This window comes from Cryptotermes secundus, unplaced genomic scaffold, assembly GCF_002891405.2.
Source record: "Cryptotermes secundus unplaced genomic scaffold, Csec_1.0 scaffold236, whole genome shotgun sequence".
NCBI classification, from domain to species: Eukaryota; Metazoa; Arthropoda; class Insecta; order Blattodea; family Kalotermitidae; genus Cryptotermes; species Cryptotermes secundus.
In genome coordinates, this window is record NW_019738958.1 from 182,283 (window position 1) to 208,100 (window position 25,818).

The window sequence follows — 25,818 nt, forward strand, 5'->3', positions numbered from 1 at the left end:
GGAAATGTTGCCTTCATTTTCAAAGTCGAAGAATAATCTAAGAAAGAATCAGCATGAAGCAGGCAGCAAGCAAGGGAAACTGCGTGGGTAAAAATAGAGGATTATGTAGACAAAGAAGAACTTAATACTCTTCATGACGCAAATCCATGTAAATAATATTGTTTCTGAAGTGCAATCTGAAAATATATAATGGGTTTTCCGTGTTCTTATACGTAGAAAGCTTCTTGAGGATGTGCTTCTCTACGTTTTATGGCCGCATTACCGTGCCATAGGGTATACGATTTTAAAGTACTTGAAGCTTTTCTTTTCTAGGCCTATAAGCTTATTATGACGCCAGTAGTGAAGATGATACGTAAGAATTAAAGACAATAAATATATATATATTTGACAAAATTATGGCAGTGTAAAATTGAATAGTGACAAAAGAATCGCGGTAGATATGCATTATTTTCTGTGCAATCGCCCTGCTTTCAGTACCCCTTTTCCAGGTGTCCCCAAATTAAATTTTTCTTTTCCTTTGGCGCTACTGCCCTAATTTCGACTTTGGCCTACCTCCATGGAAAATCTCCGTTTCACTTCGGTTTACTAGATCTTAGACATTCGGTAGGACCCCTTCAGCGGGTGAGCAGCTCGTCGCAAGGCCTCTACCTGTACACAAACACAGAATACTAACAGACACACACACGTATTGCACATCCATGACTTGAGTGGGATTCGAACCCACGATCCCGGCTTCCGAGCGAACGAAGACAGTGCATGCCCTAGACCGCTCGGCTACCGTGACGGGCAAATTTCATATTTACTGCAGGAAGAATGTTTCGTGTTGGAACTTAAGCCACATTTGCGCTATTTCCAAGACTGATGCTTATTTTAAGTGGAGGTTTGCCGCTGACACAGTGCTTGTGTTATTACGGATAATCCGATCTACGTTACACGTAGTGTAGTCATCCAGCGCAACACAAGTTCCTTCGGATGCGTGCTCGGTGTCCTCATCTTCAAAAGCACCCATCCTCAATAAACACTCCTTGGCTCAAGTAGCCACTGTCTTATCTGTACATCTGTACACGTCACCAGTTTTAACATTTCCGACAAAAAAATTCTAGATTCTCAAATTGTCGTACTTCTTCGCTGCATTCTACGAGCGAAGAAGCGAAGTTAAGTTTTCATGTAGTAAAAAACTTACAGGTCACATTGGACGGAGTGATTTATATTTGTGAAGCAGTACTCTTTCTACCTTCAAGGCACTGACAATCATCTGGGTGGAAATGAGGCGCGATGCATGAGATTTCAACTTGACACAGTGGTGACTTCCACGCGTACTGTATTCTGGGAGGTGACGCCGTTTAGTTTAATAAGTAGGTACAAATATTTTTGAATAATCTGCTACTTCCATCTACATAGCAGAAGAGTTGAAGGACCATGAAGTTGGAGGCGACAGGGTCCTCCGAAACGTTGGCACTTATCTCCGAAATTAAACAGCAGTAATCAGCAATTAACGTTGTTGATATGCGACTTTCTTTTGTGCCGAGAATGTCACTTGAGTCAAAATGACATTTGTCTTTAATTCTTTCAGTTCTCTAACATTTTACACTGTTTGAGGTGCCATTTCGATATGTTTAAAATGTTAAAAAATATCATTCTATGCGTTTCAGTGGGTGTGAGATTTGCTTCCCACCTTCAGGCAGAGAATGAACTGGAAGTGACGAGAGTAGAATGCTGAGGAGAATATATGTCCTGAAGAAGGACGAAGTAGTCTGTATGACAATGAGGTGCACAACCTATAATTTTGATGAGATCGTATCATGCAGAGAGAAATTGATAGAATATGTAGCAGCGACGGAAGGATAATATTAAAATGAAGTAGGACATGTCGATATTAGGTCGTTTCATCTGGCTCAGGAAAGGGGCTAAACACGGATTTTTTGAACACAGAAATTAAGAGTCTTCTGCCATAAAAGCAAGAGAGTTACTTGAGTATATAAGCAACTAGATCCAGTTTTATATCGTCATGGTTTATCAATATGGTAATAGTAAACTGTTGCTTCGTATTCTGGAAGCTCTCTGATGTGGACATGTGTGTATCAAGGGCGAGTGAGTGGGCGCACCTTCATGCAAACTGTTGATCCTGCACAATGTCTCGAAATCTCGCAGCCAGTGGCCGGATTACCCTGACTGCTCATTCAAAAGTGGATGTCGAATGGATGGAAGATGGATGCATCAGCGACTGTTGCTGAATCTGAAGATTACCAGTCCACCCGTCCACCCGTCCACCCGTCCATCCATTCGACATCCAGTCTTTGAGGCGGACAGTCATCCGACCAGTATCTGTGAGCCTTCAAAAAATTGTGCACCATAAACAATTTGCATGAAGGTGCCCACTGACTCGCGTTTGCTGCACACGTGTCCAGATTGACGATAGCAAAAATATAATGAGGCCTAGAAACATCTTGTCACGTGACAGCCGCAGGCTAACACGTTTCATCGTCAAGGTTTCTTAACCGATTCGCAGGGTGAGGCTAGGTGACGTGGAAAGAGATGTCGAGGTATGATTACTGAGAAGGAGAGATGAAGGTAAACGGTCATAGCCTATGAGTATATAACAATTTCTCGCTAACCGCGAATTTCTGTTTGTAAGCCTATCCAATCATGCAAACCGCAGTATTTATTTTTTATGGATCTACAGTTGTTTAAGTGATTACACATGGAAACTGTGCGTGGCGTCTGCACTGAGAGGTCCACACTTTTTTGAAGTAGGATTCTATTGGCTTTCGTAACCAGTTTTATACCTACAAGACTACAAATGCAGTGCTTTTTGTTACCTATTTTTATACTTTATATTTAATATTATTAGGAGCCGAGATAGCGCAGTCGGTATAGCGACTGGCTACGGGTTAGACGACCTAAGAGTCGGAGTTCGAGTCCCAGTAAGTTCAAGAATTTTCTCTTCTGTACGTCATCGAGGCCGGCTCTGGGGTCCACCCAACCTCCTATCCAATGGGTATCGCGGGCTCTTCCCCCGCGGGTAAACCTGCCGGGTCGTGAAACTGACCACTGACCTCCAGCTAGTGCCGAGGTCAAGAAAATATAAATCCATACATCCACTCCCCCATACGCCCTTATGGCATAGTACTTAATTTGTTAAGCACAGAAACAACTTTACCTTTAATCTAATATTATTTCATAATTAATTAACAGGTAACTTAGGCTTTACTGGATTTGAGCCTGTCACGACGATGGCTGTGAAAAGTGGAGCACTCTATTGCACGCTGTGTAGTTCGGAGGGACACAAGCAAGAAACCGACAAAAGCAGGCGTCATGTCTGCATCTTCTGGGTTTTGTTGACTTTCTCTTCGATCCTGAATATGGACGCAGTTGTTCTTTCGAAACATCTGCTCCTGTCCGACATATACACCGCAGAAAACAGAAGGCTGTGTTGTTCAGCTTGGCCTCCTTTAGATTTAACAGGAGCTGCTGTTGACCTGACTCCGTTTCCCAGCAACGGCTCTAGAGTGGCTACTCTACCTGCATCTTCTAGTAGACACCAAGGATATGATACTCCGGTTAGTAGAGAGAGGCTCAAAAAACAGTTAACTTATTAGTAAAATATAAAATAAGATACAATAGAAATTTCTTTATAACTTATTTAATTTACAAACATTGTCCGAAATGAGACCCTCTGTGTTCAGTGCTTGGCTCACAGCGCTGTGATACCGTTCTACAAATTGACTGGCATGTTTAAATTTGAACATTTACTTTCATGTCATTTATTCATTCATTCATCAATGGCTCTAGAGCCCTTTTTTGGGCACTGGCCTCTACTTCAATTTTGTATCTTTCTTACACAGACGGTAGGACTAGCCCGCCGCAATGCCGCCACCTGTACACAGGAAAACACAGACATACATGCCTTGAGTGAAAGTAGAGCCTGCGATTCCAGCGTTCGAGCGAGCGAAAACAGTTCACACCTTAGACTGTGCTGCCACCATGATCGGTACATTTTCTTTAATACGAGAGGATATTTTGGGTTAACCTATTTTTGAGTCAATCTGTATTGAATTCTGATCTATGTAATTTAGTTTTAAATACTGAATAAAGAGGAACAACAAATCATAGATGAGCGATACCTATTGAAAGTAGGCAAATGTATGAATGGATTTTAATATCATTGTCCATTTCTTGTTCCTTCCACCACATCCAATGACCTTCATTTTGCGCGCAGTCTCGCTGATTCAGTTGTCACGCGTGTGGGTCTTTCGAGTTTGCGGGACATGTTTCAGGCTTAACGTGATTCATACTAACTAAACAAATATTCAGACAAGCAGCAAACTGTAAGATTAGTTACGTAACTAAACGTCTTCCATATTCTAGTCATGAAACCGGAACGTTCGACGGTCTTAACGCAAGTCTTCAATTGGAGCCCACAAGTAGCCAATTAAATGCAATCCACGTGACCCTACTATATGATTAATGGTAACGCCTTTCATTTGTTTTCGGTATTCGGGGTGGTTTATGTAAAAGATCTATCCAAGCTGAATTTTTTTATTAATTTCAAGTTTGTTTGATTCCTTCCCCCTGCCCAACACTCCACAGATAAAGAAAGTAACACCATGCAGTTAGCCGACTTGTCGGAGGAACACAGTCCTTCCTACTTTCTTCATGTTGCTTTCTTATTTGGCTTACTTTCTGCCCTGAAGATTGAGGCAATATGTTCCTCCGAAAATTCGAATGACTTTAGACGGAATATACAGAGTTATATCCCATAAGATGGAACCTTCATGACCACCGCTGAGGGAAAAACGAATTTTAATTGAACATAAGAATCGTAGCAGAAGGATGAAAAGTAGGCCTCTGTTGTTTCTTGTCCTGTGCTCGCTTCGTATCTGACTCCATGGAGTAGAGTCCTTATTACAAGGCTGTCCGTTCCTCAGTTATTCTGCCCACTTTGCATTGAATCCACAGGTTCATACCTTATTCACAAGAGCCCGATGTTGGTCCTTGTCATTTGTCAAGTGATTCGAGTCCGCTCCTTCAAGTTCTACTAATTATTCCTTTTATTTGAGATATTTATCTTTGCACTTTCGTCACATGTCTTAGTTTATTGCAGCTCCTCGGTTTACTCATTTCAGAAGTGTCTACATGAGGCAGGCAGTATTTTACATTCGTAGTCCTATGTAAGTAAAGTATGGGCCATGAAGGCCCATAGGGTTCTGAGACGTTGAAGCTCCCATATTCTCTAGAAATTCGGCTCAAAGATGGCGGTAAGGTTGTCAGCCTTACGCGCCGGCCGCGCTTTACTCCCCAGGAATATTATTTAATTAATTCCTGGTACTCATTTCTGTCAGAGGCTGAGTTGACCCCAGGGCCATAGTGCGGCTGGAAGGATTAGGTCAATTGAAAAAATTCAATGACCTCATCGAGACTTCAACCCGCGACCTTCCGGCTTGTAGCATAATGCCTCAACCAATACGGAACGGGATCCACTCAGTCTCGTGAGGATAATTGAGGAGCTATTTCAAGGAAATAGCGGCTGCGGTCTAGAAAACAGAGATTAACGACCGTGAGGATCTGTTGCGCTGACCACGTGACACCCTCTATCCGCAAAAGTTGGCACTAACTTCACCGACAAGCGGCAGTCGCTCGGTCGGTATAGTTCGCTTGCGCACTAGAGGCCACGGAGTATGTTTTTGTCTGCTCTGATCCCCATTCAAGATCATATTTTCCTAACATTCGAGACCATAGTGTTATAAATTCTGTAGCTGAAATGGCGTAGGTAAACTAGCATGATAATCATGAATCCTCTGCCTCCTGACCACATCACCATACCGATTAATTGCATTCCTTTCCCATCGTCTTGAAGCTTCTCATGAAGTTGCCTCCGATCGGAGCATGCGCCGATCAACTACTGAGAACGCTTGTGCGTTGATATGCTATTGCAACGGTGTACCACTTTCTTCGTCTGCCTTGCGACACCGCGTGTTTGTCACTTGCTTAGGAAACAGTCAGAGCCTGGAGTTCTTTCTTCTGCCAGTCTCATGCTGTGCTTTCAGTAAGAGCCAGTTACACCATACGGAATTCTCATCCATTGTTCTGTTAGTAATTATCGGCCATCTTTCGTCACAACTTCAGTAACCAAGGACATCACAGTATACACGGCGTCAATGCAGCATATTCTTATTGCTGCAAAACTAGCCGTGTACCATCTAACGGTCCTGACTCTCGAAAAATCTGTTAATGTGTCTCTTTATAAGACTAAATAAATTATCCCATTGAATTTTATCCACACACCGCATTTATGACGGTTCGGACAAGGCGGCAATGTGAACTTCTGAGGTGGGAACAACATTAGCGCCATTCAGATTAGGATCCTGAAAGCTTATAGGCCTGCAGATGTAATGCATCTTGGGATGATGCCAGGCTTTCATGATGGAGCAAATAAAGGACGTAAATCGAATGGATGTGAAAAATAGTAAAAAAGTAAAGGTTAAGTTGGCCTGTCACGGTAGCCGAGCGGTCGAAGGCATGTACTATCTTTGCTCGCTCGGAGTCTGGGATCGTGGGTTCGAATACCACACAACGCATGGATGCTTGGTGAGTGTATATTTTTAGTCTATGTTTGTGTTCTTCTGTGTTTAGGTAGAGGCCTTGCGACGTGCTGATCACTCGTCCAAGGAGTCCTACATGATTACAAAACTGAAAAACCTGAGACGGGGCCCAAGGGGGCTGTAGAACCGGTAGAAAGAAAGGTGAAGCTGTCCGTGTACTTAACTAATTAAATACTACGCCATGAAGGCGTATGGGGGAGCGGATGTATAGATCAATTTTTTTTATTTTGATACTATTTGGAGGTGAGTGGTCAGTTTCACGCCCCGGCTCCCCGGTACCCATTGGATAGGAGGTTGGGTGGACCACAGAACCGACATGGAAGAGTAAAATTTTTTTTCCTACCGGGACTCGAACTCCAATCCCTCGGTCGTCCAGCCAGTCATATCGACTGCGCTATCTTCTATGCAAAATGCTGAAAAAGAAAATTATGAATAACATGGTGATGAGAAAGGAAACATAGTAAATCAAGAGGAGTGCATGAGGAAAACTGAAGGGCAAAAAGAAACCCGAGAAACATAGGAGCGGTGAAGCAAGTATAAGAACATTTCACTGTAGAAAAAGGAAGACAAAAAAAAAGAAGAAGAATAAGAAACGGAGAAATAAAAGGCAAATGGAAAGAATGGTACACGATATCCATTCGTTCTTCAGATATGGTGGTGATGTTTAGACGGGGGCGTGTCCTATGCGTCCGCACGTGAGACGGCTCGGCACCGCGAATTGTGACAGCAGGAGACGCAACGAGTTGATGTCGTCACAGTCTCTGGGGCCCGTGACGGCTGAGCAGTGTTCTCATTTGCGTTTCAGGATCGTGTAACTTGCGCCGCGTTTTCTTGTTTTGTCACGTGACTGAAGAGTGATGTTCGAAAGGTGAAAGTAGGAAAGTCACAAACATTACAAAAATAGCTTCAGTAATGCAATGTAGGCCTTGAGCTTCGCTGTCATCGCCCGTAAAACTGCTCAGCACTTGAAATGGTCCCCGCCAATTAGGATTTTGAAGCACTACTAACCTCTTATACGTTAAGGGTGAACAGTTCAAGGACAGAACAGACTTTGTATCGGATGTGGAAGGTTTTATACCCGTGTGCACTTTAATAGACCGCCCCTGTGATCTAGTGGTCAGAGTTCCTGCCTACAGACCCAGAGGTCCGTTTTCGATTCCCGGCGCTACCAGATTTTCTGAGAAGTAGTGGGTCTGGAACGGGGTCCACTCGACCTCGTTAGGACAATTGAGGAGCTATTTCAAGGAAACAGCGGCTCCCGTCTTGAAAACCGAAATTAACGACCGTGAAGATTCGTTGAGCTGACCACGCGACACCCTCTATCCGCTAACGTTGGCACCAACTTCACCGACAAGCGGCGTTCCCTCGGTCGGTATAGTTCGCTTGCGGACTGAAGCCACGGAGTTTCTTTTTTCTTGTTAGTGCATTTTAATAAAGTCTGATACCATGACAGCCTTCTAAGCTGCTGCAGGGTCTAATAAGCCTTCTCTTGTATACCTAAATTGAAGCAGGGGATTCCTCGGGCTAATCGGCCGGATCGTGAAGTTACAACTTACTTATGAATACTTGCAGTTTTATCTTTATGTCTCGTTACCTCTCACGATAAAGTGCTAGAACACACGGATAACTTCGCCCTTATGAGTAACAGATTGTCTAGTGCTTATGGAGGAGCTGGGATAACGTAGTCGGTATAGCGACTGGCTATGGGCTGGAGGGCCAAGGGGTCGGAGTTCGAGTTCCGGTAAGGTCAAAAATTTGCACTTCTCAAATCGTTCAGACCGTCTCTGCGTTCCACCCAACCTCCTATCCAATGGGTACCGGGGGTTCTTTCCCTGGGGTAAAGCGGCCGGAGCGTGAAGCTGACCACTCACCTCCAACTAGTGTAAGAGGTCAAGAAAATGTAGATGTATACATCTCTTCCCCCATACGTCTTCATGGCGTAGTGCTTAATTCGTTAAGCACAGGGAAAACTTTACCTCTTTTTACATTTACCTAGTGCCTATTTTTTTTTCCTTGTCACTACAGCCCCAGTGGGCCTAGGACTACCTCCATGAACTTCTCCGTTCACTTCGGGTTTTCTCGATCTTACACTTTCGGTAGGACTCCTTGGGCGGGTGATCAGCTCGTCGCAAGGCCTCTACCTGTACACAAACATCCATGCCCTGAGTGGGATTCAAACCCACGATTCCGGCTTCCGAGCGAGCGAAGACAGTGCATGCCTTAGACCGCTCAGCTACCGTGACCGGCACCTAGTGCCTATGGACCACACTTATTAGTTGACGTTTCTTTAATGAAATGACACAAAAAGCAAGTCTAGCTTACTGGAAAAGAACTTGACTTTTACTTCTGAGGTTCTTGGTGTGAATTCCACCCAGATCAATATTCATGTGACATTTCTATAATCGTCTTACACCCGCATATAAATAAATGGCTTAGTACTCACAAACTTGCCAGTGTTGCATTACTAGCAATTTGATTTGCTCTGCATAAATGTAGCGCAGTTTATACACTGACGTGTAATAATCAATGATTCATTGAAGCTGTTACAGCAAACTTAGCCGTCCTATTTTAAGGCAGCTCCATATTGCAGACTATTCCTTGACCAGAAAGCGAAATACTATTCAGCGATAAGAAGTACACTTTTAAGAATTGGAGGTTCCCACGGCAGTGGTTATGTAAATTTCTATCTTCTGGGATATAACGCCGTGTAGTCAGTCCTTTGAAAGTCATCTGACGTTGAAGAGGAATATGTTACCTCTATCTCCAGAGTTGAAGATTAAGTGAAATAAGAAACCAGCATAATGTAGGCATGCTATTTCCTTGCTTGATTTACTATTGAACCCTGAAGATGGAGGCGACATGTTCCACCGAAATATCGCTTAACTTTGGACGTACTACATGGCTTTATATCCGTGAAGACAAATCTTCAGAAATCTGCTTTGAATAAAACGACAGAGAGACAGATAGATAGACAGACAGACAAATATGCAGGCCAAACCTACATGCTCCCCTACTCTTTCCTCTTCATCCAGTCATCCTAAAAATACTGCGTGAAAGGTGTCTGTTGTGGAGATTCTCGTTGTGCCTTTTTCTCTTTTCCTCCACTGCTTCTGTCATTCATTTTTATTTTCTAGTAGTCTGGGTTTTGGTGAAACGAATTTTTTGGGATAAGTATTTAAGCAGTTGTGAGGCTTGATATTGGCAACCCTGGCTGACCCGATGCAGGGCTAGATGATGTCATATACATGTTGTCCTTGACGTAAGCAGGTGCTTCACCTTCAGGATGCGTGACGTGCCGGCCGCGAGGCACGGTAAATTCTTGGCTTCAATGACGTGCAATAGGGCCGTTGTTCTTGCTATCTAGTCATGAAGGATCCTCACATCACTCCGCTATGAACCCTCTCCTGCGCCACAACTGTCCATTCCGTTCTTTCTGTAATCCCAGTTTCATACAATCCTCCCATACTTTTGGTATTACAAGTGACCGGCTTGCAGTAGTTTCCTCTGCTTGCTTCCCCAACACGACCGTACTCAGTCTATTGTAACATTCTTTATGTAAGTGCGTCTAGTCTGGGCTTCCTAGATAATACCGGGCGTCACAGTGAAATGACTCGCAATCCTGTTCTGTATTCGTTCTATCCGAGGTTCGAATCTCGGTCTCGAGACGCTTTCCTGACCACTGAATTTTTTCGTAACTCATTTCCGTCCTTTCAAGTTCCGAAACACCGGACTGCTATGTTCAACTAGACTGCATATCATATTTGCAAAGCTACCCCTGTAACAGGCCATGGGTGCACAAAGGGTTGTGAGACGTTGAGGATCCCACATTTACTAGGCATTCGGCTCACAGATGGCGGTAAGGATGTTAGCCTTACGCGCCAGCCGCCCTTTACCCTCTAGGAAGATTCCTGGTACTCATTTCTGTTAGAGGCTGAGTCGACCCCATGGCCATACTACGGCTGGAAGGATTAGTTGAATTGAAAAAATCCACCCCATCGGGACTCGAACCCGCTACCTTCCTGCTTGGAACATAGTGCCTCAACCCGCACATATCTAATTAATCCTCTTTCTGTGTCCGATGTAAGAACTTTGAGCGATATGTTAGGGGCTGTTTTTAACATTGTTTATGGCATTCATTAAGGGAACTTGAGGAATATGTGTCTAGAACAGCCCTACGTGCAGTTACAAGTATTAATTAGGTGTGTGATTCGAGAAATAAGCAGCTTCACTAGGCCTACTACATATTATTAAGTGAAATCAGGGCTTTCGGCCTTTCGATACTTGAGTCTGTCGCAATTCTGGAACTGACTTAGAGATTTTACGCCGTCTAAGTGCAGCGTCGTTCATTGTTCCTTTCTTGGATACTATTTCATTACATGTTTCGGCTTAACTGGCAAAGACGTTGCACTTAGGCTGCGCAGAAACTCCAAAGTCAGATCTATACAGTGCAACAGGGTGTTCAAATAGGTATAATATTAGGCAGTACTGGAAAGTTTGTTGATTTTTGTTTTAATATTCGAGATTTATTTTCATTTTATTTATTTCCTTCGGAACTCTGAGGTTTATATACATGTATACGTACATGTATATCTCCTAACTAGCCTGTCGTTAGGACAGTGAAATCTGTCAGGTTACAATGGATTGGACATGTAAGTAGCAAGCGAGATTAAAGGAGTTTGTGGAGCACACGGTAGAGTACTTGATTGAGGCATTATGCTACAAGCCGGAAGATCACTGGTTTGATCCCCAATGAGGTCATTTAAATTTTTGATTGACCTAATCTTTCCAGCTGCACTATGCCCCTGGGGTCGACTCAGCCTCTAACAGAAATGAGTACCAGGAATCTTCCTGGGGGTAAAGGGCGGCCGGAGCGTAAGGCTGACAACGTCATCGCCATTTGTGAGCCGATTGTCTAGAAAATGTGGGAGCCTCGACGTCTCACAACCCTATGGGCCTCCACGGCCTGTTTCAGGGATGACTTTACCGTTTTTGCCTATTTTATCTTAAATTTTCCTTTTATATTTGTTCTAAGTTTGTTTTTAAGGCTATTTTTTTGTTTCACTAATCCGGATTATCGCTTAATCCGGATGACCTCTTCCCCCAATTACTCTTGATTATCAAGGGTTCACTATGTTTTGTTGAGTTAAGAAATCTTTGATTTTGGATACTATCAACGAAGACATAGGTCTAAATGTGGAGTACAAAGTTAGTGACTTTTTGTTGCAGGGGTTGTAATCCTGGTCGCGCTGGTGCTGATATTGTTTGGCGCCATCGTGACTGTCTTCTTCCCCTCGTGGGTCTCCTTCTTCATCGAGAAAGTAAGTTCTTTCATTACATTACGAAGTTTAAAACAACTGCTTCCTTATTCCCTATTTTATGCACACAAGTCCAAAATCCGTCACGGATGTGGACCTAATGACACTGTGCGCTAAAACATCTCAATCAAACTGATTTCTATGGCCTCTAACACACATCAAAGAAGTCTTTGGTTTTTCTTAAAATTTAATTTTGTAACCATATGACCCTTAAAATATACCAGTATGTACAGTTTATATAGAGTATATTTAAAGATAGGCTTTTCTTGAATTTTGGAAGCAGAGTCGGAGGAGTATGTTGAAAACTCGGTCACTTCACCGTCTATGCTGGTGGTCGGTCTCTGTGCGTTTATCTAATCCCTTGTTCAGAATTCAAGAGTCTATTGAAGAAAACTTCTTCTTCTTCTTCTTCTTCTTCTATGGCGCAACAGCCCGATGTCGGGCCTTGGCCTCCCTTATCAAGCCCCTCCATTCCTCTCTATCCTGCACTGCTCTCTTCCAGTTCCTTACGCCCATTAACTTCTTTGCATCTTCTTCCACCGCATCAATCCATCTAGTTCTTGGTTTCCCAGCATGTCTCCTACCACCTGTTGTACTGTATAATATTTTCTTTGGGATACGCTCCTTATCCATTCTCTGTACATGCCCAGCCCATTGCAATCTTTTAAGCTTTATCGTCACTGAGATCTCTGGCTCCTTATATAATTTGTATAACTCTTTGTTATATCTTATTCTCCATATCCCATTCTCTTTTATTGGTCCATAAATTCGTCTTAGGATTTTCCTCTAGAATGAACTGATGACTGATTCCTCTTTCTTGTTTAGCGTCCAACCCTCACATCCATAATAAAACACCGGTCTTATCATTGTTTTGTATATTTTTGTTTTAATCGCTCGGTGTATATCCTTTGATCTAAAAGCTGATAGTAACGAGCAATATGCATTATTCGCTAGTTTTATTCTTCTTGTTAGTTCATGATTTTCCTCTCCATCTTTATGGAATTTCGATCCTAAATATATGAAGTCTTCAACTATTTCTATCCCGTCCCCTTCCATGTTAATTTCTCCAGTTTGCCTTGGATTCCTTCTAGATTGTATCAGCATTTTAGTTTTATTTACATTCACCTCTAAGCCAGTTGTTTTTGCTATGGCTTTTATTTCTTTATATGTCTCCTTCATTGCTCCTAGGGATCTCGATACTATAATAACATCATCCGCATACGCCCTTATTTGCGTTTGTTTATACGCTGTTGTGTTCCTTGTATCTACATTACATTTCCTCACTATATATTCCAATACCAAATTAAATAGTGATGGTGCCAAACTATCTCCCTGTTTTAATCCTTGATTTGTCTTAAAGCATTCTGTTAACTGGTTCTGGATTTTAACTTGATTGAGTGTTTCTGTCATGGTTAAGTTAATTATTCTACTTAGTTTTGTTGGAATAACAAAAGTGGACATAATCAACCTTAATTTCTTCCTTATTATTGTATCATATGCTTCTTTAAAATCTATGAAGCATAGGTAAATATCTATATTAAATTCCCAGAATTTCCCCGTTATTTGTCTCAGGGTGAATAAATTGTCTATTGTTGACCTATTGGGTCGAAATCCTGATTGATATTCCCTTATTATTTTTTCTATATATGGATCCAGTCTCTCTTTTAGTATCCTTGTTAAAATTTCATATGCTGTCGGTAGTAGTGATATACCTCTATAGTTACTACATGTTAATTTATTCCCTTTTTTAAATATGGGACATATAATGCTCTTTCCTCAATCTTCTGGTATATTTTCTTCTTCCCACACTTTATTTATAATTCTGTGCAGTGCTATTATTCCTTCTTGCCCTCCTGCCTTCAATAATTCTGCTGGTATGTTATCTCCTCCTGGTGCTTTATTTAGTTTTTGTTCCTTTACTGCTTCTTCCACTTCTTCCTTTGTTGGAGGCTCTATTATCTCTTCCTCTTCCCCTTCTCCATCATCTATATTTTCTTCTTCATTGTCCTCGTTATCTTCCATATTCTGATTTTGATTTAATAATTGTTCAAAATATTCTTTCCATGTATTCATAATCTCTGTTTTATTCATGATATGTATGCAGTGTCCGTCTTTCAGTGCACTCAATTTCACTTGTTATTTCACAACATGTTTCGACACTACAGTGCCATCATCAGGTGCTCCATTTACGTTAATCTATTTCATTGCTTGCCATTATGTCATTGTAAAATTTAAAATGTATTTAAAAATGTTCGTCAATTATAATAAATTTTTATATACTAAAAACTTGTTAAGATTATTTATCTTATCTGTCCCAATTCTAACACCGCGCATAGTTCCACCACTATGGGAGTCGTTCCTCTTACTCTCAGTGTATATCGTGTCTCGTGTTGTGTGTTCCCTTCCAGGTTGCGGGTGCGTGCACAACACGAGACACGATATTTGCTCTATTGTCATTAATTTCTTTAATTTTATTGAGGAAAACTACGTTCTCATTTTCTCATATGTTTTATACATAGTCCTGTGTCTTTAAGCTACGGTTACCAGTCGCAATTAGGTCTAATTACATTCAGTATGCCTAATAAAATCCAACTTCCTTACTCTGTAACGAGCTATGTGCCTTAAAGTAGGAGGATGTGGTAAAGTGCCGTCGTACACCTCAAGTGGTCTGCAGTGGGTTTATGTTATGGTTCCGGTAACCATGCGCATAAACAAAACAAGTGCAGAAGTAGACCTACATGGTCACCGTATTGTAAAGCTGTTTCAGTTCCTGAGCAGCCCTTTCATTCCGTTGAACGTTAAAGAACGCACTTAAGCAAATAACCACAAAACCCAGTGACGCAGTTCCCGATGCGCGGCTGCTCCAGAATTATCTTCCAAGTCCCGCCCTTCTGCCCCAGGGATGGATCGCATTGCGATAAGCAAGAAACGGCAAAACCCAGTGACGCAGTTACCGATGCGCGGCTGCTGAAGAATTATCATCCAAGCCCCGCCCTTCTGCCCCAGGGTTGGATCGCATTACGCATGTCTGTGATTCCCAAATATAAATCGGGACGCTTTCCCGTCACTCGCTTCGAGGCGGGGTCCAGGCGTGGCTTCTGATAGCCTACTAGCAAATCAGGAATGCTGATAGCCTGGAACGGGAGCCAGTCGAGTTGATGTGCGTCCTGGACACGATTTCCCGATATTAAACGGGAAGAGCCATGATTAATAATGGCGTTACTGCTTCCTAGTCGGAAGGCTGGGAAATCATTAGGATTTTTCAACCCTCCAGGCAAATACCGTGGTACTAATTATGTTTAAGTACTCAAGTCTTTAAACGTCCTTGCTAAGTGACTATATATACAAATCCTGCCGGTTCTCAACCTCTTTTTGGTTGTCCAGTAGTTTTACAGAACTATGACGGGCACTAGTTGGGTGGATGGACCTAAAATAATAAATTCGAAAATTCTGAATATTATTCACTTCTGGAAATTACATTGCCCTTGTCGGTTTGTAGGCTGTTTTAAGACGCTTTCAGGCCTCGTGTTTAAGATAAGTTTTAAGAAATTAATTTATGAAATTAATAAATGTAAGTAAGTAAAGTTGTCCCTGTACTTAACTTATTAAGAACTACGCCATGAAGACGTATGGGGAGTGAATGTATAGATCCTCGTTCTCTTGACCTCGGCACTAATTGGAGGTGAATGGTCAGCTTCACGCCTCGACCGCTTTACCTCAGGGGAAAGAGCCCCCAGTACTCATTGGATAGGAGGCTGGTTGGGCCCCAGAGCCGGTCTGAACGACATGGAGAAATAATAATTGTAATCCCCCCTCGGGACTCGAACCCCGACTCCTTGATCGTCCAGCCCGTAGCCTGTCGCTATACCGACTGAACTATCCCGGCTACTTTATGAAATTAATAATTTTATATGTTCATAAAATCCAATAAATGCAAATATTTCAGGCCCATTTTCTCATCTTTCCAAGAAATTAAGCAGTGTTTTAACTTAGACCCATATAGGCCTAGGGATTCTACCAGCTGGTTTTTATTGGTTCGATAAAACGACTTGACCTTTCACTCAGAATGAAGTATCAATATTCCACTCGTTTGAAGGTAAAGTTTTCTCGGAAGAGTAAAGTAACAGAGAACTTGGCCGCGCCATAGCTCAAGCGGTTAGTCGCTGGCTTCCCACCGCAGAGGCCCAGGTTCAATCCCGGGCCTGCTCAAGTGGGATTTGTGGTGGACAAAGTGGCGCTGGGGCAGGTTTTCTCCGAGTACTTCGGTTTCCCCTGCCAATCTTCATTCCACCAATTGCTCCACAATCACCCTCACCTATCATCTGGGGCTGGTACAATAGGCCAGAAGTGGCCGCAGTACAAGGGACTTAGTCCCACCCCACTAGCAATAAAGAAAACAGAGAAGTTCGTAAGTTTTCTCTCCACCTGATACGCCTCTTGTTAGAGTAGCTGTCAGCCACGGCCCTTAAATTCGAAGGTGGATGGAATATGTAGCACAGACAAATAAAGCAAAAATTGCATAGAACAATTTGGAAAACCTGGCGGAAAGAGGCCAGTGCATGGATTAAGTGTTATCGGAAGTATATTATTAAAATGTATCTCATGCAAATAGGCTGTGAGAATGTGAACTGCGTCAGAATAGGGTCTGCATTACAAGCAGGCTTTGTGATGATAATGAACCATCTCATATCTCAGCAATAGTTAAATTGTTGGATTTGAACTTCTCACAACGGTTGTTTGAAGCATACGGTCTTCTGGGTTGTAGCGCCGTGTAGTCGTCAGTTTTCCACCTGTTTTTATTGATTCCTTGCTTGGCTTTCTCTTCCACTCTGAAGATGGAGTCAAGGTATTCCTCCGAAACGCCAGGCTTTCTCCGAATTACATGACGTTAGAGCACGGAAGAGTGTGCACTCCAATAAGGAAATATCTTGGACACATGAATCCCAATGTGATATTCAGAGACTGCAGATATATATTGGATTTTAAGAGCTCCTGAAACTGGTAGCCCTCTGCATCGTCCGTGTTCCTGTTTAAAGAGCTGTGATAACTGTCACTGGTCGCCGGGATACATCTGCAACCTGTTCAGCACTACACAGGATTTGAAGTTCTCACAGCGGTTCGATATACAGTACTCGTAGTACTGTAACGAATTTGATCAACGCGTTGCCATGGAACGGCTCCGTAAACATGAGTAGATGTAACAATAGAAGAGAAACTGTGTTTTATATGCGGTCCGCATCGAGCAAAATCACCGATATGTATAAGAAGTTTGTTGACAGGTAAGGAAGCAGTAAACATGCATCCACAACAATGGAAGAAGGTGCTTTCCGTGGTGCCCGTGCAGAAGCGTTATCTTAAAAACAAACAGCACTACATTTCAGTGACAGTGACAGTGAGAGTGCAGTGACAGTGAGAGAGTTCTGAGCTCTCGTTGGAAGATAGCCACGGGAAGTTCGTAGAAGATTTAACGTGTGATTTGAAGACTTCATGTGTGCTGTATGGTAGTGATGTCTGGAGTGAGACTGTTATAGTTCCTGCCTTTTAGTTGTGGTACCAGGAGAGACCAGAATACAATAGAAGGTGGAAGAAAAAGGCGAAATGACTCGGGAGTGAATCAACGTGCTTTGGAAAACAAAGCAGAGCTACGCTGAGAAGGATTGTTATCCGGAAGGAGTTGAGTGTGTGAACTGTTATAATCGAGTGTGATTGTATTAGTGACGTTAAGAAAATCGATCCATGAATCCAGAGAACCCACTAACTACTTGTCACGTCACCAGGGTACGTGACAGTACTCCTACCTACAACACTGTTGTGTGGTGTTTGGCCTAATGAGGTATTACAGAGGCGCTAAGGCTTACGTCATGGGGCTGTTGAAATTTTTCTGTCAGGTTTGTCGAGTGTGTTGCGCTGCGTCTTTCACTGTTTGACAATGCCAATGACACGCAGGCCTGGTGCCGTATCAGGAAGGAAGACGGCTTACAGTACAGTCTGCTTTCAGCAATATCTTAGATTTTCCTTTTTTCAGCCCTGAGCTCGCTTCATTTGCTAATCCAAAAAGAGAAAGGACCCTGACGATGTTTACGAGATATCTGATTCATATGCTAGAAGTCTTGCACTTGTGTTGTAAGACTTAAAGAGTGACGGGGCTGTTTATGAGCCAGGCGTGAATATTGCTCTGGCCAGAGTGACAACTTGGCGGCCTCGGCTTACATCTAGGAATAATCACACGCTTTTATTGGTTATGACTGGAACAGCTGAATGAGTAATGGTTCGTTTTATCCGGTGAGAGGTTCGCAAAGAATGATGATGTCAGGTAACTGAGAGTGGAAACATAATCCTGAGTTGATGAAAACATATTTTTCGATGAGGTAGTCCTACTACAAAGCTCAGGCTATTACGCGATGGTTTATCACCAAGGAAGCTCATGTTCAATGTCGTGTGACTTCATATGGGTTTCGTGGTATGAGAAGTGGCACTGGAGTAAGTTTACATCTGAGTGTCTTCCTATTTCTATTATTAATAACTATTCCACCATTGTTCCATACTGATTTATTACAGCCCCCACCCCCGAAGTGAGCAATAGCCCTGAATAGGCATCACATTATCACACTCATAGTCTAAGTTTGGGGTTTCATCTCTCACTCAGCAAGTGACTGGTCATAGTGTAAGCAAGTCAGATTTTGTCCTGCTGTGGTAACTATGGCAGGACATCTGGTATTTGTTGTGATAAACTAAAACTCCGTGGCTTTTAATCCGCAAGCGAAATATACCTACCGAGCGACCGCTGCTTGTCGGCAAAGTTAGTGCCAACTTTTTCGGATAGAGGGTGTTGCTTGATCAGCGAAACGGATCCCCACGGCCGTTAATCTCGGTTTTCTAGACCGGAATTTTTTGTTGTGATTTGATGACTGATTTTACCAGTTGTTTCTCAGGACTGTGAAACCTAATCATATCTCTGAGGGAAGAATATAAAGTGCAAGTGGCCCATATGAAAAAAAGTAGGCCTACAAAGGAAAATATTTGCACCAAATAGACACGAATTACAGAAATAATGCGCTGTAACAATTAATTATACAATTTGCCTGCTCTTCTTAGAATACTTCATTAATGATGGTTATCAACAGCTGGACTCGCAACTTGGAAGAAAAAGATATGAAATACATACAAATTGTTAGGATGGATACTTTTTGACACGAGTCACGTCAAATAATTTATTAATTATTGTATATTATTAGAATAAATCAGCATCTGTATACATTTTATCGGCCTAACTAAATGGAATAAACTGGACTGATTCGGAAGAGAACCTAATGCTTGAATATTAAAACAGCGACTTTGAAGCTCCAAATTCTATTAACAGGAAGCGGATAGTCCATACAGAAGGCATGCTCTGACGATCCGAAAATCACAACTACATTCCGTTATAACCAGGGTAGAATGTTATAGGTAAAAAGGTAAGGTAAAGCTATCCCTATAACAGGACGTGGAGGCCCATAGGTTTGTGAGACGTCGAGACTCTCACGTTTTCTCTAGAAAATCGGCTCACAGATGGCGGTAAGATTGTCAGCTTTACGCACCGGCCGCCCTTTACCCACCAGGAAGATTCCTGGTACTCATTTCTGTTAGAGGCTGAGTCGACCCCAGGGCCATAGTGCGGCTTGTAGCATAGTGCCTCAACCCACTACGGGACCGAAATGAGTTCAGTATGGTGGTTATGGGCCCATTGCCTACATTTGCGCTGATGTGCTAAACACTCGTTCTTAACTTTGCAGGAGATCGTGCTGAGGAATGGATCCCAAACTTTCGAGTGGTGGCGCAGGCCTCCAGTGAACCCCATCATCAGGATCTACGTGTACAATGTGACAAATGCTGAGGAGTTCCTGAACGAGGGCAAGAAACCAGTGCTGGATGAATTGGGGCCGTATGTTTACGAGTAAGTGTGTCTCGTGACTAAGTAAAGTTAAGTTAAAGGCAGACTTATGTTTGTGCTTAATTAAGCACCACGCCCTGGGGATATATATGGGGGTGGAGATATGGCTCTACGCATTCGTAACCTCGTCACTGGATGGGGTGAATGGTCGGTTTGATTCACGGACCGCTTTACTCTTGAGCCATATGGTACACACAAGGTATGAGGCTGGTTGGTATATACACCGGTCTGGGCCCTAGGTACACTCTGGCTGGGAGTTTTATTGATATCTACACCAGTCTGGGCCCTAGGTACACTCTAGCCATGAGGCTGGTTGGTATATACACCGGTCTGGGCCCTAGGTACACTCTGGCTGGGAGTTTTATTGATATCTACACCAGTCTGGGCCCTAGGTACACTCTAGCCATGAGGCTGGTTGGTATATACACCGGTCTGGGCCCTAGGTACACTCTGGCTGGGAGTTTTATTGATATCTACACCAGTCTGGGCCCTAGGTACACTATGGCTATGAGGCAGGTTGATATCTACACCGGTCTGGGCCCTAGGTACACTATGGTTATGAGGCAGGTTGACATCTACACCGGTCTGGACCCTAGGTACACTCTAGCTATGAGGCTGGTTGGTATATACATCGGTCTGGGCCCTAGGTACACTTTGGCTGAGAGTTTTATTGATATCTATACCGGTCTGGGCCCTAGGTACACTATGGCTATGAGGCAGGTTGATATCTACACCGGTCTGGGCCCTAGGTACACTGTGGCTATGAGGCAGGTTGACATCTACACCGGTCTGGACCCTAGGTACACTCTAGCTATGAGGCTGGTTTGTATATACACCGGTCTGGGCCCTATGTACACTCTGGCTTTCAGTCAGGTTGATATTTACACCGGTCTGGGCACGGTCTGAACCCTGTTTCGCTGGCGTCTAGCCTGTAGTCCAGTTATGGTACTGAGTCACACCAGCTCACTTAATTTGAGCAGTAAGCCCAGAAACCTTATTCGTAGCTGGGGGCAGCGATGTGTTATTGTCCAGTGATCTGGGATTACTACTTACTGCAAAAGGAAAAGTTCTCCCTGTGCTTAACGAATTAAGCACTACGTCAAGAAGGCGCATGGGGGAGTGGATGTATAAATCCATATTTCCTTGACCTCGGAACTAGTTGGAGGTGAGTGGAAAGATTCACGCCCTGCCGTTTTACCTCCGGGGAAGCAGCCTCCGGTACCCATTGGGTAGGAGGCTGGGTGGTGCGGTGCGGACGGCGTAGAGAGAATTCTTAACCCTACTTGAACTCCAAGAGCAACACACATTCTAGTTTTATTCTTTCTCGGTGTTGTTGGAAGGGAGCACGCGGTATCGTAGTTGGTTGGGGTACTATGCTAGAAGCTGGAAGATGGCGGTTTCGAGTCCAGATGTGGTGGATTCTTTCTCAATTTACCTGATTCTTCCAGCCACATTATGGCCCTGGGGTCGACTCAGCCTCGAAGAGAAATGAGTACCAGGAATCTTCCTGGGGGGTAAAGGACAGTAGGCGCGTAAGACTGATAACCTTACCGCTATTTTTGAGCCGATTGTCTAGAGAAAATATGGGAACCTCGACGTCTCACAAACCTATGGGCCTTTACAGCCTGTTAAGAAAAAAATAGTCACTATTTGTGTGTTGCTTTTTTCTGAAAATTTTGATATATTTTTTCTCACGAAGTCGCTTTCAGCAGGAATTTCGTTTAAATAATACTTGAAATTTCAGTTCCTGCCTCACAAGAAACACGTTGCTTCTCCATTATGGGGTCCAGCCGGTTAATGCAGTTTGCGGACATAACCGCTGTTTATTCTTAAAGATATTAATGCTCTCGTTGGGCAAAATGTAAATTTTGAACTAAAAGCAGACGGTGCATATATGAACGACTATGCCTTCAAAAATGAATCATCACTGAACTTGGCTACGAACTACTGAGCGAGAGAGAGCGACAACTCTGCATACCTTGGCACCCGGTGTAAATTTATTGTCTTCTTTTCCACATGTCATAGTGGTTGTGATGCAAGGCACTATCACATATCTTTCCATGATTCTATGAACTTAAGGGGCGGATGGGGTCTTTGAACTTGCTCCGGTTGGGCAAATGGTTACTTCCCCTTCTGTAAATCTGTGTATCAGACAATGGATACTGTGCAATCCTGAGGCAGTCGGCATTTTCACAGGCCTTAGCAAGTGGGTAAACCGCAAACTTGAATTCAGTCCACGACACACTGCGTACAGTGGCAGGTAGCGGAGGGAGGAAGTTGATTACGTCTCGCTCTGTGAGAAAATTGGGCGAGATAAGCAGGTATTTATGTCGTCATGCGCACTTGTAGTTTCTTTATGTGTGGGAGAATCTCACGCCGTGACGTAACAATGCGACAATTGGAGAGCATGTAGACAAGGCTTTCTGGGCCTCTTTCTTTGAAAATACCATAAACTGTTTATAGGGTCAAAGTTTACGGCAAACGGACTATTTTATATCTTTAGTGGTCGCATCCTGTCTTGTGTTACTATATAGTGTTATTGTATAGCATTCAACACAACCAATTCGTAATAAACAAACCAATATTACTTTATTAAGTAAATCTGCTACATATTTCGGTTCAGCGTCATTATCATCAGGCAATACTTGTTATTGAAATGTATACACGTGTATCCGTATTAGTGATCATTAATACAAATTTCGTTAAGATTCTTGCGCTTCGTTATATCTGAATATTAACCTTAGAATGTAAAACGTTATAACTCAGTTTTTCACACCTCAGATTTTAACTATGATGTATCCTAGAGCAGACGTGTTTTCTGGGAGTCTGCGTTGAAGCGTAGTTGTTTGAGGTACTATGCTACAAGCCGGAAGGTCGCGGGTTCAAGTCCCGATGAGGTCACTGGATTTTTTCAATTTACCTAATCCTTCCAGCCGCACTATGGCCATGGGGTCGATTCAGCCTCTAACAGAAATGAGTACCAGGAATCTTCCTTGGCGGTAAAGAGCGGCCGGCGCGTAAGACAGACAAACTTATCACAATCTTTGAGCCAATTGTACAGAGAAACTGTGGGAGCCTCGACGTCTTGCAACCATATGGGCCTTCACGGCCTGTTACAGTGCCAGATTTACCTTTACCTAAAATAGATTAGGGTTGTTCCTAATATGGTCCAATTTTGAGTGATGTATAGTCATATGATGTAGTGTAAATAGTTATTTACATATTACATGGCGGTTTTCCGCATGTAAGTGGTGTTTCATCTATTTTCCTTTTGTGGCGCCGTGAGTGACGGCGGTAAAGTTGTTTTGTAATGAGAGTAGATGCTTTGGTGGGTAAGAAAGTAAAATAAAACTAAAGCTATCTCTGTAACAGGCCACGAGGCCCATAGGGTTGTGAGACGTTGAGCGTTCTACATTTTCTAGACAATCGGCTCAAAGATGGCGGTAAAGTTGTCAGCCTTACGCGCCGGCCGCGCTTTACTCCCCAGGAAAGTTATTTAATTAATTCCTGGTACTCATTTTTGTTAGAGGCTGAGTCGACCCCAGGGCCATAGTGCGGCTGGAAGGACTAGGTCAATTGAAAAAAATATCCAATTACCTCATCGGGACTTGAACCCGCGACCTTCTAGTTTTCCTGTCTTATTTCTTATTTCTTCTACTTCTGATTTCTTTCGCTTACGTGTATGTTGTGCCGTGCCCTGCATAGGATCCCACTTCTTCTTGCTGTGAGATAGCGGTTGTTTCCTTTCTGAGGTTCTGTTCGTACTGACTACTGTTTAATATCATGGTGGGTGTATTTACTAGCACATGTGATGTTCAAGGGAACGGGGGTGGTTATATTTTGATAGGGGTGATATTTGGGGTATATTTTGGAGTGTCTTTTGTTTATTATCATGAAGGGCATATTTTTATTAATAGGTCGAATATGGGGTCGTGTGTGATACTGGTTTATTTATTACGAATCTGTAGTGTTGACCATTGTGTAATGATACTGTAGACTATTTCCTATTTATAAGTTATAATTAACTACTAATTCCATGAATTAAAGTAGTTCTTGGAAGCTAACTGTCCATCAGAAAGTTGAGAAATAACCCCCCCTCCTTTATGGAAGGAGCCGGATTAGAGTAGTCGATATAGCGACTGGCTACGTGTTGGACGACAGGAGGATCGGAGTTCGATTCTCGGTAGGGTCAAGAATTTTCTCCATGTCGTCCAGACCGGCTCTCAGGTCCCCTAGTCCTCCTATCCATTGGGTACTGGGGCTCTTTCCTGGGGGTAAACCGGTCATGGCCTGAAGGTGATTACTCACCTCCATCTAGTGCCGAGGTCAAGAAAATGTGGATCTATACATCCACTCTGTCACACGCCTTCATGGCGTAGTGCTTAATTAGTTAAACACAAGGACAAATGTACCTTTTTGCACCCCTTATGGATCCCAAAATTCAGTACCTTCTTCACAACAGCCCATCATTGGACCCTATTATGATCCATACGAATGGAACCGAAGCACTCATATCTTAATAGTTCATTTTGGCTGCGCTATAGCTCAAGCAGTTAGTCGCTGGCTTCCCATCCCGGCGGCCCGGGTTCGATCCCGGGGTCTGGTCAAGTGGGATTTGTGGTGGACAAAGTGGCGCTGGGGCAGGGTTTCTCCGAGTACTTCGGTTTCCCCTGCCAATTTTCATTCCATCAATTGCTCCACAATCACCCTCACCTATTATCTGGGGCTGGTACAATAGGCCAGAAGTAGCCGCTGTACAAGGGACCTAGTCCCACCCCTCTAGCAATAATAATAATAATAATAATAATATAATAATAATAATAATAATTGTTCATGATGATTTTAATATTTCAATCTCATCTCAATTTAAATCTCTCACTAAACACACTGGTAAACTATGGAACAAATTTTGAGGCAAATCTAAATATTTCTAATTGCCTTCATTTTCTCAGACATTAGGCCAAATCCTACTGATAACTCCTTTACACTTGCTCTGCACATGATTTTCGGCTTTCCGTGCAATTCTCCTTCTATATTTCCCATAATTGACAATGTGCTTGGTTCAGCCTGTTCAGCCTGTTTTTTGCTAAAGCATCATTCAGGCACATCATATGAGACCTGGCCCAAACAATCGTGTATTTATCTCTAATCGCATGCCGTCTCGCCGTGTCTGCTACTGGTTCTGAAACCATTTGTTCAGCCTGTAATCTAGGACTATGCTTTATTGTCATAACATAAGCCTTACTTTCACATAGCCGACTCTTCACTGTCATCGAATATAGAATTCTATGTCTGTATTTCTTTGCATTCTTCCTTTATTGTTCAGAGCTACTTTCCCGCATCGCTCTTGTAGGGCCTACTTTGAACTTTAATTATTTTACTACTATCTCTTCCTCTACGACGTGAAATCTCTCTTCCTAACTAACTAACTAACTCATTAACTATCCTGATACAGAGTCTCGCCTCAAATATTTCGGTTTATTCACTTGGTCAGTATGTTGCATGTCTGTATTGAATTCGAAGAGCTATTACCATGTCTGACCGCCTCTGTGTTCTAGTGGTCAGAGTTCCTGGCTACAGATCCAGAGGTTCCGGGTTCGATTCCCGGCGCTACTAGATTTCCTGAGAAGTAGTGGTTCTAGAACGGGGTCCACGCGGCCCCGTGAGGATAATTGAAGAGCAGTTTCAAGGAAATAGCGGCTCCGGTCTACAAAACCGAAATTAAGGGCCGTGGGGATCCGTTGTGCTAACCACGCGATACCCCTCTATCCGCTAAAGTGGGCACTAATTTCGCCGACAAGCGGCGGTTGCTCGGTCGGTGTAGTTCGCTTCCGGACTACAGACCACGGATTTTCTTTTATTACAATGTTTACAACGGAGTTCTAATTTTATCCAATTGAATCCCGTAGTCACATTCTTATCCCATTGCCCTGAGATCCATTTCAGTGTTATTATCACATACCTTATATCC

General features: G+C 43.0%; 1 protein-coding gene across 1 annotated transcript in view; it reads left to right on the forward strand.

Moving 5' to 3' along the window:
* Positions 1 to 25,818, forward strand: part of LOC111871397 — an 84,251-nt gene that overhangs the window by 15,486 nt on the left and 42,947 nt on the right. Inside the window, exons 2-7 of the mRNA XM_033754235.1 lie at positions 3,196 to 3,560; positions 3,846 to 4,024; positions 10,744 to 10,790; positions 11,829 to 11,920; positions 19,690 to 19,850; positions 20,087 to 20,647. Of these exons, the coding sequence (XP_033610126.1) occupies positions 3,196 to 3,560; positions 3,846 to 4,024; positions 10,744 to 10,790; positions 11,829 to 11,920; positions 19,690 to 19,850; positions 20,087 to 20,647 (1,405 nt within the window). The remainder of the gene's footprint in view (positions 1 to 3,195; positions 3,561 to 3,845; positions 4,025 to 10,743; positions 10,791 to 11,828; positions 11,921 to 19,689; positions 19,851 to 20,086; positions 20,648 to 25,818) is intronic.